This window comes from Xiphophorus couchianus, chromosome 9, assembly GCF_001444195.1.
Source record: "Xiphophorus couchianus chromosome 9, X_couchianus-1.0, whole genome shotgun sequence".
Taxonomy (NCBI): domain Eukaryota; kingdom Metazoa; phylum Chordata; class Actinopteri; order Cyprinodontiformes; family Poeciliidae; genus Xiphophorus; species Xiphophorus couchianus.
In genome coordinates, this window is record NC_040236.1 from 22,636,004 (window position 1) to 22,650,576 (window position 14,573).

General features: G+C 38.8%; 1 protein-coding gene across 2 annotated transcripts in view; it reads left to right on the forward strand.

The window, feature by feature from the left end:
- tmem131 (transmembrane protein 131) overlaps positions 1-14,573 on the forward strand; it is a 38,302-nt gene that overhangs the window by 13,499 nt on the left and 10,230 nt on the right. For both annotated transcript variants that reach the window (XM_028028621.1, XM_028028622.1), the window contains exons 8-28: positions 139-219; positions 302-452; positions 539-595; positions 1,200-1,261; positions 1,350-1,458; positions 1,929-2,037; positions 2,122-2,275; positions 2,351-2,521; positions 3,817-3,927; positions 4,291-4,425; positions 7,194-7,298; positions 7,398-7,484; positions 8,109-8,261; positions 8,363-8,438; positions 8,876-8,990; positions 9,979-10,117; positions 10,211-10,320; positions 10,399-10,471; positions 10,578-10,729; positions 10,819-10,961; positions 13,720-13,906. In XM_028028621.1, the coding sequence (XP_027884422.1) occupies positions 139-219; positions 302-452; positions 539-595; positions 1,200-1,261; positions 1,350-1,458; positions 1,929-2,037; positions 2,122-2,275; positions 2,351-2,521; positions 3,817-3,927; positions 4,291-4,425; positions 7,194-7,298; positions 7,398-7,484; positions 8,109-8,261; positions 8,363-8,438; positions 8,876-8,990; positions 9,979-10,117; positions 10,211-10,320; positions 10,399-10,471; positions 10,578-10,729; positions 10,819-10,961; positions 13,720-13,906 (2,480 nt within the window). The remainder of the gene's footprint in view (positions 1-138; positions 220-301; positions 453-538; positions 596-1,199; positions 1,262-1,349; positions 1,459-1,928; positions 2,038-2,121; positions 2,276-2,350; positions 2,522-3,816; positions 3,928-4,290; positions 4,426-7,193; positions 7,299-7,397; positions 7,485-8,108; positions 8,262-8,362; positions 8,439-8,875; positions 8,991-9,978; positions 10,118-10,210; positions 10,321-10,398; positions 10,472-10,577; positions 10,730-10,818; positions 10,962-13,719; positions 13,907-14,573) is intronic.

Here is a 14,573-nt window from a genome sequence, read left to right on the forward strand (position 1 = left end):
CCAATAAAATAACTTAAGGTTTTGTACTTGTGGTGTGACAAAATGTGAAAAGGTTTAACAAGGTCCAAATACTTCCTTACATAGTGAATCTGCACCCACTTTCTGGATCGGTTTGTGATGTTGCCGTACTTTGTTCAGGTGGTGGAGATGTACTCCAGTGGAGGAGATCTGCATTTAGAGCTTCCCACTGGCCAACAAGGAGGCACCGGAAAGCTTTGGGTGAGTCCCTCTTCTGGATGCAACCTTTTATTGTTTTTATCAACTTTTTATCTCATTGGCGCCAACCTCCTCCGCCTTCCAGGAGATTCCTCCTTTCGAGACGAAGGGGGTGATGAGAGCCAGCTTCTCTTCGAGAGACGCGGACAACCACACGGCTTTCATCAGGATCAAAACCAACGCTCCAAATGAGGACCAGTTCATCATCCTCCCGGTTGAGGTGGAGGTCACGTCAGGTCCGCTTCTAAATCTTTTTAACCCAGAATTCATCCATCCACCTCCTGCATCACCGTAACTCTTTGATTTTAATCACTATTCGCAGCTCCTGGTATATACTCCTCCACAGAAATGCTTGACTTTGGAACGCTTCGATCACAAGGTACGTGGAGTTACGGGAAAACGCTTTTTGCAATTGTTGTAAGTAGGGAGGCACCGATCCACATTTTTCACGTCCGATACCGATATCAGAGGTTGACACTGGCTGACAGCGATCCATTACAGAAATACAGCTGAACTGACTCAAAAGGTTTCTTCTTTTTTAAACCGCAAACATAAATGTACTGAATTATCAATTTATTTACTAACTTTGCACCAGCACAGCACATTTAAATACGCAAGCTCGGTCAAACATGTAAAAACAAATTTAATTTGTTCATTCAGCGCAATTAGGAGTAAAACAGCCAATGTAACAAAAATACTTCGGTCAATCATATAACAAATAAACTGCAACAAACCTTTCAAATGGTTCAGAAAGGGCAATTAGGATTCTAAATATTAAAGCAGTTAAATAATAAAGCATGACGTTGCTCAGAGCACAAAGCATAGAATTAGACTGAATATATTCGCCCTGATGGATCAGGCACATTGTCACCGATACTCGATCTAGATTTTTTTTCAATATCGGTACCGATATTAATATCAGGATTGGAGCATCTCTAAAGCATCTCTAAACACCGATTGTCTGCTTTCTTTCCCCGACACAGATCGTCCAAAACTCCTGAACCTCCATCTTTTAAATTCAGGAACAAAAGACGTTCCTATCACAGTTCGTATTCCCGTCGCTCCCATAAAATCTTTCTCCTTGGAGACTTGCAGTAAGTGACGGGTTTTTTGTTGTTTCTTCTTCTCCTCAGAGTGTTCGCACAACACCATCAAACGAAGCCGTCACCGTAGATTTTAAAGCGGTGACGCTCAAAGCCGGAGAGAGCAGATATACTAAAGTTGCAACCATTAGTTTCGATGGTGAGTGGGTGTTTGTGTTTGCTTTTAAAGGCGGGAATGATCTCGTTTTTGAAAGGCTAGTAGGGCGAAGGGAAATGAAATTGCATGCATGACCGATTGTATGAGGGCTCATGATTTCTCTCGCCGTCTGCATGCACCAGTTTCACTGACCACTTAAGGAAGTAGAGCATGATGTCAGTTTCCTGAAAAGTGATCAAAAATGCGTCTGGGTTTGGTTCTTTGTGTTTAAAATGTTTTTGTTTTTTGTTTTTCATATCCACTTCAAAAAATGCTATATTTATGAAGGCACCATTTTGAAAATAGTATTTTCAGAGAGTTTTTGGTCCTTCTGGACAAAAGTTTTATTCAAACTCTGGTTGAGCTAGATTTTTAAAAATGTTTTATTTGCTATTACACAACTTCCTCTTCTGGGGCCCTGTATCTTCTCACAGCAGGCTTATCCACTTTGTTTATATATGTTTTTATTGCAGCCTCAAAAGCAAGACGACCATATCAGTTTTCTGGTAAAATAACAGTTAAAGCAAAAGAAAAGACTTATTCCAAGCTTGAAATCCCATACCAGGCAGATGTTTTAGAAGGGTGAGTTATTTCTTTAAGAAACATAGTGAACTTTTTTTTTTAGTAGTGCTTATTCCCTTTTTTATCTATTTATTTTTCCTGTAGCTACCTGGGCTTTGACCACACGGCTACGTTGTTCCACATCAGAGACAGCCCTGTCGACCCAGTGGACAGAGCGATTTTCCTCACAAACGCGTTCAGCTTCGCGATCCGGATACACAACGTGTCCTTGCCCGACGAGGCCAAAATCATGTTTAAAGTGAGCGCCGGCCGAGCTGCGGTTCGCCAGGAGCCGAGGAACAAATTGTCACGAGTTCTCTCTTCTGTGTCGCAGGTGCAAAACTTCAGCACGCCCATCCTCATCCCGCCGCACGAGTCCCGCTACATCTTCTCCCTCCTCTTCCGGGCAGTCCGACCCTCCATTCACATAGACAGCAATATCTTGCTGATCACAAACGCGTCCAAGTTTCACCTGCCCGTCCGGGCTTACACAGGCTTCTTAGAGGTAGGAAGACGACGTAGAGGCAGAAAGTGTCAGAGTTTCTACATTTATTAAATTAAGTAACCCAAACCCTGTGGATCAAGGCAGTGTTGAATAAACATTGATGCATTTGTGGTGAAATTGGAGAAACACCGAGCCTATATATAGTACATGCAGTGTCTTTCTAAAGTATTCATATCTCTTAAGCTTTACGTTTTGTCACGTTATAACCAAACATTCTTTTTTTTAAGATTTGCATGACAGACAAGCATTTACTAAGTGTAAGAGTGTGAAGGAAAAGTTTATGTTGTTTTTGAAATCTTTTACAACTGGAGTTCAGCTGGTCAGAGTCCATGGGTAGGTGGATATGGGTATGGGTTTAATCTGGAAGAAAAACCTGCTAGAGGCTGCAAAAGAGCTGATACTGGAGATGAAGTCAAGTTTATTTGTGTAGCACATTTCAGCAGCAAGGCAATTCAAAGTGCTTTACGCCATAAAAACATTGTTTAGTGTCTAATTGTGACGCAACCAAATAAACATTACTTTTCGTCAAATGCCATCATCAAGCAAATATCAGATATATTGATCAATGTTCCATTTACTACTAATCAAAGGCAACTCTAAACAGACGGGTTTGTATAGGAACTCGGGTTGTTTTACAGGAAGTTTATTCCAGAAACAATGTATGTTAAACAAGTCTAAAAAAAGGAGACCTTGCAGTTCACTCAAATTATCTAAATATGAGGGCAGTAAAATCGTAATTAAAATATGTCAGGTTTGCTTCGTTAATTAGTTTGATTGGATCGGGTTTGGACACACTATCTGCGTTTCTGTTACAAATGTCAGCAAAACGTTTGTTGAGCAAATTTATTTTCGAAATGTCAAATTGCACAATTATACACACAATGTCTATGGATTTTGTTTAGGCCTGCTCTACTGTAAAGCGGTATGAATACTTTTGCAAAGCACTGTAATGAAATATAACAAATTGCTAAGACTCTGTCCAAACATTATGATCCAGTAAATGGGTAATTAGTCCTGAATTTCCCGTGGCCTTCTGTTCTTGTTTCCTCTCTTCCATCATGAGTCAGATTTTACTTCTGTTTACAATTAAAGGCTTAAAAAAATATAGATTCATATTATTATTATATAACGATTGGATCTCCACTAATTGGCCCTGTTTGTACCATATAACAAAAATTTTACCAGAGAGCATATAATAGTCCCCACAGTGTGACACTTTTATACAATATTTTAAACTGTTAAGAAGTCAATGTGAAATTGTGAATTTGAATTAATTTATTTTTTTTCATGAGCAGCCCCTCGTCCTGCCCCCCAGTGTGAAGGAGAACGTCCTGGACTTCGGTGTCCGCAGCGCCACCGACACCAGCAGCATCATATTCATGGTCGTCAACAGCAACCCCATCGAGGTGAGCAGTCCTGTGACCTGCTGACGTAACGATTGCGACATTTTGCGGGTGTTTTTCCAACCAGGTGTCCCCCTCCCTCCCTGGGCACACGCTCCAGTTTTTGTGCTGAAGTTCGTTGTCCAACGTCCCGTTGTGTAAGACGTGTCTACATAAGCCTTTTAGGTATTCCTGCTTGTGCTTTTCTATACTCTGAGCCCAGTGCAATCCGTGTCGCAACACAAGCGTTTGTGCCAACATCCCCACTTCTGCAGTCCTCGCTGATAAGTTGCAAGGAACATGGAGTACAGTCACACAATGTCCTGCGAAACAAATAACTGGATGCCTCGTCCAAAATCAGCCGGTTCTGTGAATTCTGCCCTGCAGCTGGAGATAAAGTCCTGGCTGGTCACAGGAGACAGCCTCTTCATGGAGCTGCTGAAGACGGAGAAGGGGAACACGACAGCAGCCCTGAGTCGCCTGCAGGAGCTGCAAAACGCCTCAGCCTCGCATCACAAAACGGTGAGTTACCCCCACCCCAAACGTTGCCCCAAACGATACATCTGGAAGCTTTTCATGCCTTCACAGTGTTTTCTTTGGAATCAGTTTGGTTTGACCTCTTCTGTTTGTTTTTTGAGGTAAGGCGTTATTGATCCGTGAAAGACTAAAAACAATACAAGCCATGCAAATTACAGGACATTGCAACAGCAGTTTGAGATTGTGACGCATTGCAACCACAAGCGTGAGAGTGTGATGGAGCAACACTAAGCAGTGCAGTAATTGTGAAGTGGAAGGAAGATGTCACATGGGTTAGAAATCTGTTTGCAAAAAAAAATCCTGAAAAGTGCGTTGTGTGCTTGTATTCAGCCTCTACCAGCTGTATGAGTCAGTAAACAGCGGTGTTTAAGGCTTGCCACATTTTTTTCAATGGGATTTACTCCTTAATTTTGACTAGGCCATTCTAACATATGATTATGTTGTGGCACAAATCACTCAGTTGTAGCACTGATTGTATGTCATGGTGGTATATTGGAGCCATTTTAGATGGAGTGGGTGAAGTAAGGTTCCTGTCAAAAAACTCAAATTTTGAGATTAGTATGAGAAAATTTCTAGGAAAAACTCAAATTTCCGAGCTCAAAAAGTCAAACATATGCAAGAAAAAAACTTGGACAATTTGAGATTAATCTCAGAAATCTTCTACAGAAAACTTAGAAATTTCTGATTTTTAAAAAGTTTAAAATTTGTTAGGAAAAACTCAGAAATAAACTTTTGAAATAAATCTCAGAAATTTTCTAAAAAGGCAATTAACATTGAAGCTTCAAAAGTCAAAAACATAGAAATGTTTGAGTTTCAAAAGTCGAAAGCTTTCCACTTTTGAAACAGAAAATTCCCAAAAGTTGAAAGTTTTCCACTTTTGAATTTTTCAGGATTTTTCTAGTAAATTTTCGAACAATTTCTTGGAAATTTACTCCTTTTCTTTTTCTTTCTACAATGGGCCTAAGGAGCCACTTCAGTTATGTTTGCAGTTTATTTTTAACATGTTGGACCTCATGTTTTAAGTCTAGTCAGAATACAATTTCTGTATCAGCCAATATTAAACCTCAGATGTCTGTATCAGTATTGAAAGTGGATCGGTGCGTCCCCACTCTTTATGCGCTGACTCCTACCTCCGTCCGCTCCTTCTGAAGCTCCCCCAAATTCTTTAAAGGATTTTGCTCGACAATCCTCTCCAGGCTCCCGGTGTTCATCTTTTCCTGCCATACCTTTTGCCTTCCTCTCAACTTTCCTTTTCATAATGCTCCATTTTTTGGAGACACTAAATTAAGGGGTTTTTATTATCTGTAATAGGTCACATAATCATCAAATGTCCAAGATATGCTGACGAAAAAATTAACTTGTTCTAATTTTTTGAGCAATGTCAATGATTGCAATGTCATACAATGTGAAATACTTCACAGAGTATAAAACCTGTATGAAAACAGTGTAAAAAAAAACCCCAAAACAAGTAAATGAGCCGAAACACACAAATACACATTTGCTGACGTGTTACACAGCTGCAGTGGTGAGGCTGTTGTGACTGAGAGACAGCACTTTGTTATCTGATAGCGGTGTTGGTCTGCTTCCTTTTGAGATGAACAACTTGTGGCTGCAGAAGTTCACTTCCACTGAAACTGCTTACTGTAAGCTGTGCAGTTTCTGCTATGCAAGAATTTGACACAACTCAAAGCGCTGCTTTACTGGAATAGATTTTTTTTTCTCCCTCGTAATGATTTGAATGTAACATTATTTAAGCCGACTGTTTCTACAGCTCACTTTACAACAGCAGCTTCTGTTCTTGTGTTCAGTTGCCAGTGAGGGAGAGGATTGAAAATGAATGTGAAATTAAAAGATGTCAACATATTTCACCTCTAATGACTATTGGTAAAAGTCCAGATGTATTTACTGCTTTAGTTGCTTCTCTTTTCTTTTTTTACGCAACAAATTATGAGAAAAGCCGGAAGCTACATTTATTTTTAATCTCCTGCATCAGTAAAATTACAGATAAGCTTTTAACTGAGAAATAGTTTAGCCTTCCCAGTAACTGTGGTGTTACTGGGACATGGTCCAGTAGGGATTTTTAACCAAAAGGTACAGCTTGTTCCTGTGGAAGAGGAGGAAAATAAATGGTTTCAGACCAATAAATTGAATTTATAAAAAGTTACATGTTTTCTAAAAGTAGCCAAGGTTGCATTCTAGCTGAAAACTACTTCTGAGAAATGCTTCAGAGTGTTATTAGTCTACACTACTACCATGCACTAATGGAGGGTGATGATAAGTTTTCACATTACATGTACACGTTTATGTATGAACCGTGCATCATTTCTGTCGATTTCACAACTTTGCACTGCTTTTTTGTTGACCAGTGCATCAAATTTCAATAAAGTATAATGGAGATTGTGGTTTAAGGTGACAAAACGTGAAAAACGAGCAGAGGTGAAAAAACGTTTGCATTGTTTAAAAACAATGAAAGTCTCTCTGTTGTTGTAACTTGTAAAAAAGGATTGAGATCACCAAACATTACTGTCTTTAAATATATATATATATATATACAGTATATATATATATATATATATATATATATATATACAGTCTATATATATATATATATATATATATATATATATATATATTTTTTTTTTTTTTAAATAACAATTTTTGCTTCATCACAAAAAAAAACATTACACGGTAAAACGTTATATTCCTACCTCACTTTAACAGAAAGAAATAATCATCCCTTCTTGTGTCTTCAGGTGATTCTAGCATCTGGCTATTATGCAGCTTTCAGAGTCACATTAGTTGCCAAAGCGCTCGAGGGCGTGTACGACGGAGCCATTCACATCACAACAGATTATGAGGTTGGTTTGTGTTGTTTTTTATTTTAGATTTTGAGGGAGAAAATGGCAGCTTAAGTCATGTCTGATGTTCACTTTCTTCTGGTTTTTTTATGGTTTCAGATATTGACCATCCCAGTCAAAGCTCTCATCGCAGTGGGGACATTAAACAGCTCACCCAGGCACATCGTGTTGCCACCTTCGTTTCCAGTGAGTAACAGTCAGGATTTCACACACGTTTGACTCACAAAAAGGGTACGGCTGAAACAATTGGTCGGATTAATTGTGATTGATTGAAATAATCGTCAACTAATCTAGTAATCAATTAATCGGTATATATGCAATTTGCCGTTAAGATTAAGATAAACCCTTCTTTGCCTGCAAATACAATCATGTTTCACTATGAAATTAATTGGTCTAAAAAATACAATCAGCTCAGTCCTACACTGTATTGATGAGTCGAGCAGAAAGAACCGAGATTTTCACATGTTGTAATTATGTTTCTTAGCTGCAGATTTATAATTTGCTATTACTAATTAAACATTCACTAAAGGAGTGCTGTTATTGCATTTTAAGCAATTAAATGTTTTTTTTTCTTTTATAAGAAAGCGTCGAATTGTTTGCTTGCATGTTTTAATGTATTTCTACTATTGTGTAGTAAATGCTTAAGTGGTTAAATGAAAGACCTGCAGAATGTGATCATTTTAAATCCGATTTATCAATTAATTGTCAGAAGAATCGATCAAATAATCGATTACTAAAATAATTTTTTCAGCCCTACAGTGGGTTTTTGCCTGTGTGATGCGAGTCCCGTATCTTCCGTTGTCTCCTCAGGGAAAAGTCGTTCACCAAAGCTTCAACATCCAGAGCTCCTTCACACAAAAAGTCCGGCTGCAGCAGATCCAGTCGCTGACGGAGGACATCAGTTTTTATTACAAGCGTCTGCGCAACAACAAAGACGAGCTGGAGCCAAGACGAAAATCCAAGGTAGAAAATCCTCCTCGGGGTTTGAAATTGATTCTTTTGTTGCTGTTGTGGACATAAACTTATTTTTATTATTTATTTATTTTTTTCCCCATGTTTTCCAGGTGGCAAATATTTATTTTGACGCCAGCTTGCAGTGTGGTGATCACTGTTATGTGGGCCTGCCATTTGTGCTTAAATGTAAGTTTGGTGTGTTTGTGTGGCGTTCAAAGCTCACACAACCGAAGCTCAGATAGATCGGCTTTCTGTCTCCATGGGGACGCGGGATCATGTTGGCATCACTCATGCTGCGCAGTGATTTAAAAAAGAAAGTGTCACTTTTTATTTTCCTGCTTGTAGTAACTACTGCTGGTAGTGATTTATGGCAAAGCTGTAGGTCTGGCTAAAATGCACTTAACTTGATCTAAGATGATGGATCGTTGGTGACTGAATGTAAATCAGAGCTCCAGTTTATTACCTCTGTCCTCTCAGACCTTTCCTAGGCTCTTAATTTATCTTGGGGGTTTTTTTTTTTTTACACATTCTGTATTTCTCTTTATTGAGTTTTCTCTTCCTTTTGCAAATGTTAACCTTTTTTTCCAAGCGTAACTCTGTTTCTCTTCTATTTTATCTCGCAGCTGAATCCAAGCCTCACGGTCTGGTGTTGCAGGAGGATATCTGGGATGCTGACGTAGACCTTCATCAGAAACTCCTCAAACGATGGAAGGAGATCAAAGAGCGCTCAGGACACAAGTAATCATCTTTTCTGTCCCTCTTGGATGTTCGAAGTTTGTCGGTGATTGTTGCGACTTAAAATCGCTGATTTTGCGGCCCTGGGTTTTTTTGTTTGTTTTTTTATTTAGTTGCAATCAAAGTTGCAAATTTTGTTTTAAGCTTTATTTCTGCTAAAACATTGTTTAAAAAAAAATAAGTTGAAGGGTGTGCTGTGGTGGCGTAGTGGTTAGCGCGACCCACATTTAGAGGCCTTGAGTCCTCGACACGGCCGTCGCAGGTTCAATACCCGGACCCGGCGACATTTGTCGCATGTCTTCCCCTCTCTTTTTCCCCCTTTCCTGTCAGTCTACTCTCATATAAGGGACACAAAAGACCCCCTGGAGGGGAAAAAAAAAAAAAAGTTGAAATTGCTGCACATATTTTTTAACAAAATAGACAGGACTTTAGTATAGTTAATATTTAAAATGAAAATAACATTTTTAAGTCCCTTCTTCAGGGTGTGTGCATATACTTAGTCTTAAATTAATTCATCTAAAATTAATCCCTTAAAATCTCTTGCATACATTAAAAAAAAAATGTAAGTCAGACTTAAATATATTAATCACAGGTCTTTAGTCATCACAGGACTATTTACTGTCATTCTATGTAGGATGTTCTCTAGCTGGAAGTTTGTGTCAGCTAAAGGTTTGAGTCGTGCACAAATATCTTTGCTCACTGCGTTCTGTGACTCAAGACTGGTAAAGCTACTGGTAACCAGCTGCTAACACTCGCTTCCATCAAAATTTATTGTGGTGACAGGCCTGACTGAAACAACATGTTTGCACTATTCAGCCATCACGAAATGGTAATCCAGACACAACTCCATCCTGAAGGTTCAGTTTTCTGAAATTAAACGATGCGGGGTAAAAGAATAGCCCCAGAAAACTGGGAAAACACCTTTTACTAGGTTTGAGTCTTACTATTCTTGCTGAAAAACATAAATGTTCTCCCTTTTTTCCCCCTGAAGAATCGAAGCCATCTTTGAAGTCAACACGAACCTCCAGAAGAACATCGAAGCTAAAGTCACGGCCCATTTGACCTGGCCTTCACTCGTCAACTCCTCACAGAGAATTATGTTCCCCCTGACCAGCACAAACAGCTCCTCTGTGAGTTAAAGCCCTCCGTTTCATGACACACACGCAGGATTATCTTTTAGCGTATTCGAAATGAAGGAAGTTCATGTTTCTGTTGCAATGCAGGACGAGGAGGTGATCCTGCAGAACCCTGCAGATGTCCCCGTCTACGTCCAAGTTCTCCCGCTGGCGCTTCTTCCCAACCCCTCTGTGTTTTCTGGAAAGCTGGCCGACAGGTGACAAATCCTTTCAACTCTACAGGATCTATTCTCTGACCATTTCTCTAACTCATTGTCTGTTCTCTAAACATTCAGGTTGCCATTGGGAAATTTGTCCAGTATCAACATTGACACAAGCACATTCGAGTTCCAGGTTCATAGAAACCAAGTGAGCGCTGCATTATCTACTGGCTTCCCTCCTGCTAACCATAGCACTGCTGAGGCAGCATGTGCAACCTGTTAGCAGCTAACAGCCTCTCTTGTTTGTGTGGCAGACGTCCCTAATAAAGAGCAGCTCGGGGTTTGTCGAAGGCTCAACCAGACCCTTTGTCTACAATCTCATGCTGCTGCCTGGGGAAGTGAAGTCATTCAGCGTGAGGTTCACGCCCGTCAGAAACCACAGCGTCTCCTCCCTTCTCATAGTCAGGTAAAAGTATCTACTAAGGTCCAGAGAGCTGTGGCCTCACTAAATACAGTGGCATGTTTATCCACGGGATGCTTTGGGAATGCGTTCAGGAACAACCTGACTGTGATCGACACGATCGTGCTCCACGGACGCGGCACGACGGAGAGCCTGAAGGTGGCGGGGAAGCCTCCAGGGCAGGGCAGCTCGCTGAGGTTCAAGATGACGGAGGCGCTGCTGAAAGACTGCACAGAAAGTACGTTCGGATCTCTGGGAGTGAAACTGAGAGAGAGTTACATGGAATCTGACACTGTGGAACGATTAACCCGTTACCTCCCCTGCTGAGTGTGTAATGCAAGTTAAAGGCTTCAAAGTCTCTTGGATTTATTTACCAAAGTTCCTGAAATGGTTCCTTCTTCTGAAAAAATCTGAAATATGTTTTCCCCATATTTCACTTTAATTAAGAAAACTGGGGCTGAAATGATTCATTGATTTAATCATGATGAGTTGATTATTAGAATAATCATCAATTAATTTGATTAGTTGTTTGTATTTTTTCCCCAATACAAATTGGGGGAAAAAGGACATTTGCTCAAAGTACCGGAAATAGATACATTTTGCATTTAACATAAAAAAAATACCTTCTTTGTCTGTAATCATGTTCTACCCAGAACTCTTTCAGTGGCATAATTTTAGCTTTGCCTGGTTCAAATTCTATAAATAAATAAAAAATAAACATTAATCACATTTTGCTTTCCAATTATTAACTATTTAACCTAAAAAAAAAAAAAAAAATAATCAGCCACAATCTGTAGAAATGTTTAATCGAGCAGAAAGGGTTGAGTTTTTCATGTTAGAATTATTTACTTCCTTTTCGCTGCAAATGCATCATTAGCTTCAAACGATCAAGTGTTCTCTAAAGTTATTGCATTTCAAGCAATAAAACTCATTTGTATATTTTAATGTATTTCTACAATTGTATGCGAAAGGCTTTAGTGATCGTGAAAGAATTTGATAGTTTTTTAATCCAATTGTGAGAAAAATGGAATAATCAATTACAAAAATAATGATTACGGTAGTTAAAGAAAACAAACATTAGGAGTCAGGCGGCATAAATATCTATGGAGTATTAGTGATTATAGACAACATGACAAGGACTTATTATTTCTAAGTTCGTGAAAAGTACTTAGAAGTACTTGTATAAATGTGTTGTGCGTTGTGCGAAAGTCCCTTTGAATGAAAATGAGCTCATGATTTTCATGAATGTTTAAACAAGGTGTTTAAAAAAACGAACTGCTCAATTGTACATCCACAGTGACTTACAAATGTATTCCAAGCATTCCCACAGCATGATTCTGCCGTCACCTTCTGCTTTTATACAATATTAGAAATACACTAACAGCTGCATTCAGGGTGCTTGGTTACTCATAGGTGAAATCTGACAATATGTGGAAAAGTTCAAGCGGTAGTGTGAGTAGTTCTGCAATAACTCGATATAAATGTTGTCATAGTGAAACGGCAGGTGGACCGGGACTTAGGAGCGTCGGCAGACAGGCGTCTCTTTTCACGCACGTTTGATCAAATACAAAGAATGAAGGCAGATAATGCGCTAAAGACGCACAACCTAACACTTATAGGTCTTTAATATCTTATCTGTGGTGATAAAGTAGGGCTGTAACTAAACATTTATTTAGTAATCGATTATTCTGACGGTTAATTGATTAATCGGGTTTAAAAAATTTGGCACTTTCTCCAGATTTTTCATTCGGCCTTTCTTACACAATATTTGCAATACATTGACAGATGCAATTAAACAATTCAATTCCTTCATTATATGAGAAAATAAAATGCAATGCAGTAACATTCCTTTAGTGAACGTTTGATCATTTGTACTGATGCATCTGCAGCTAAAGAAATATTTCATCCACATGTTAAAAACTGCTTGACTTAACAAAAAAGACGTAGGGGTAATTTATTTTTTAATTAACCAATTAATAATCGGATAGCAAAAGTTGATTAATGGGTGATTTCTTTTTTTATTAAGAAAATTTAAACCAGGTGAAGCTAATACTATTCCACTTGAGGAGTTTTGGGGAAACATAATTTACAGACAAAGATTTTTCATCCTAAATACAAAAGTCATGTATGTTTTTGTTCTGTTTTGGTTTACTTACTGCTCTGAGTGTGTTGTTCTTTCAGCAAATAGTCTTTTTTGCAGTCTGTATACTGTACTAAAAATCCATTACTAAATTAGTTGATGATTATTTTAATAATTTATTCCGATTCATCCTGATTATTCGTTTCAGCTCTATTTAAAGTGAAATATGGGGAAAAGAGATGTTCTTTTTCCCCATTTATGGTTGAAAAATGTATCACAAATGTCCTTTTTAAAAGTCTATATTCCAGTTAACGATTAATCGATTACTAAATTAGTTGACAATCATGTCAGTAATCAATTAATCACAATTAATCGTTTCATCCCTATTATAAAACCAGTTAAGCCCAAAGTCAGAGACTTTTATATCAACTCTAAATATGTGGTTTGAATTTAAAAGGGCAACAAAGCTGTTAAAAGCTGTGGCTGCACTACCAGATCCCTGCCTCTGAGATGCATATACAACTGAACACAGTGACCCTGGAGAGCTTGAGGCGCCTTCATCGTTGTCCAGGCTTTTTCTCCCTTCACATAAGGAGATGTGTCTCCATAAAGACACATCTGAGTAGTCTCTGCCGTACGGCTAGTTTGGCAGGTTTAAACAAAGGGAAGGCACCTGACTGGGCCGGCTTCGTTTTTAACCAATCAGAGCAAACTGGGTTGGTCGAAAAACAAACACCAACTTTTGAGTCAGAAAGTGACTGGGAGGAAGGGCAAGCGTGTGATGGAAAAACACTGTTTCTTTAGCTCTAAAGCAATTAGCCGTGGCTCTTTCCCAAACAGAGTTGGAATAAAACAGCTTTTTCTATTTTGTGTTTTGTTTTATTTTTATTAACCTTCGATCCGTTCCGTGTTCCAGAAATAAAAGTTAAGGAGCCAAACTTTACTCTCAAGAGAACCGTCAGAGTGGAGAACACTGGACAGCTCCCGATCACCATCAAATCGGCAGAAATCAACGGCCGAGCTTGCGAAGGATATGGATTCAAAGTTCTCAACTGTCAGGAGTTTGCACTTAAGCCGAATGCTTCAAAAGACATCGTCATACTGTGAGTGATCAAAACTGTCTTACTCTTACACTGGCAAACAAGAAAAAATAATCTGCTTGTTTTTTAAGTTATTAATATTTTACTTTACATCTTACTCAGCCATCCATGTTGTGGTCTGTTTCAAACAGATTGCATTATATTGGTGAGGCTTTATTCAGACTAATGAAATGTAATTGTCTTTTTAACAATCATTTTGACCATTCTATGTGGGTAAACAGGTGTAATGAATATAATGGATGTTTTGTTAAAGTCTCTGCTTCTGGCATGTTTATCATGTCCTGCACACCTTGTTTCCAACTTAAAGGGCCATATGTACTACACACATAATTTAAAAACTGTTAAATTAATCATTTGAAGCGTACTGATTTTACCCGTGGGGACACATGTAACAAAAGCAAGGCGCAGGGGCCAAATCTGGCCCGCAGTATCTTTTTTCATGTGGACCTCTACACTCCAGACATCAAATCTACCAGACCCGCCAGTTTGTCATGATTCCACAATTGTGGAAATTCATGGAAAATCAACAAACCCTCGCATTCTTTCACGCTAATACGTAACTCTGACTTTATTGCAAATTTTCTGCAAAACATTATTGAAAACACCCCATTTAAGTGATCGCTAACTCCCACCTGTGGTTGGTGGTATTTCTTACTTTTATTTCACTACT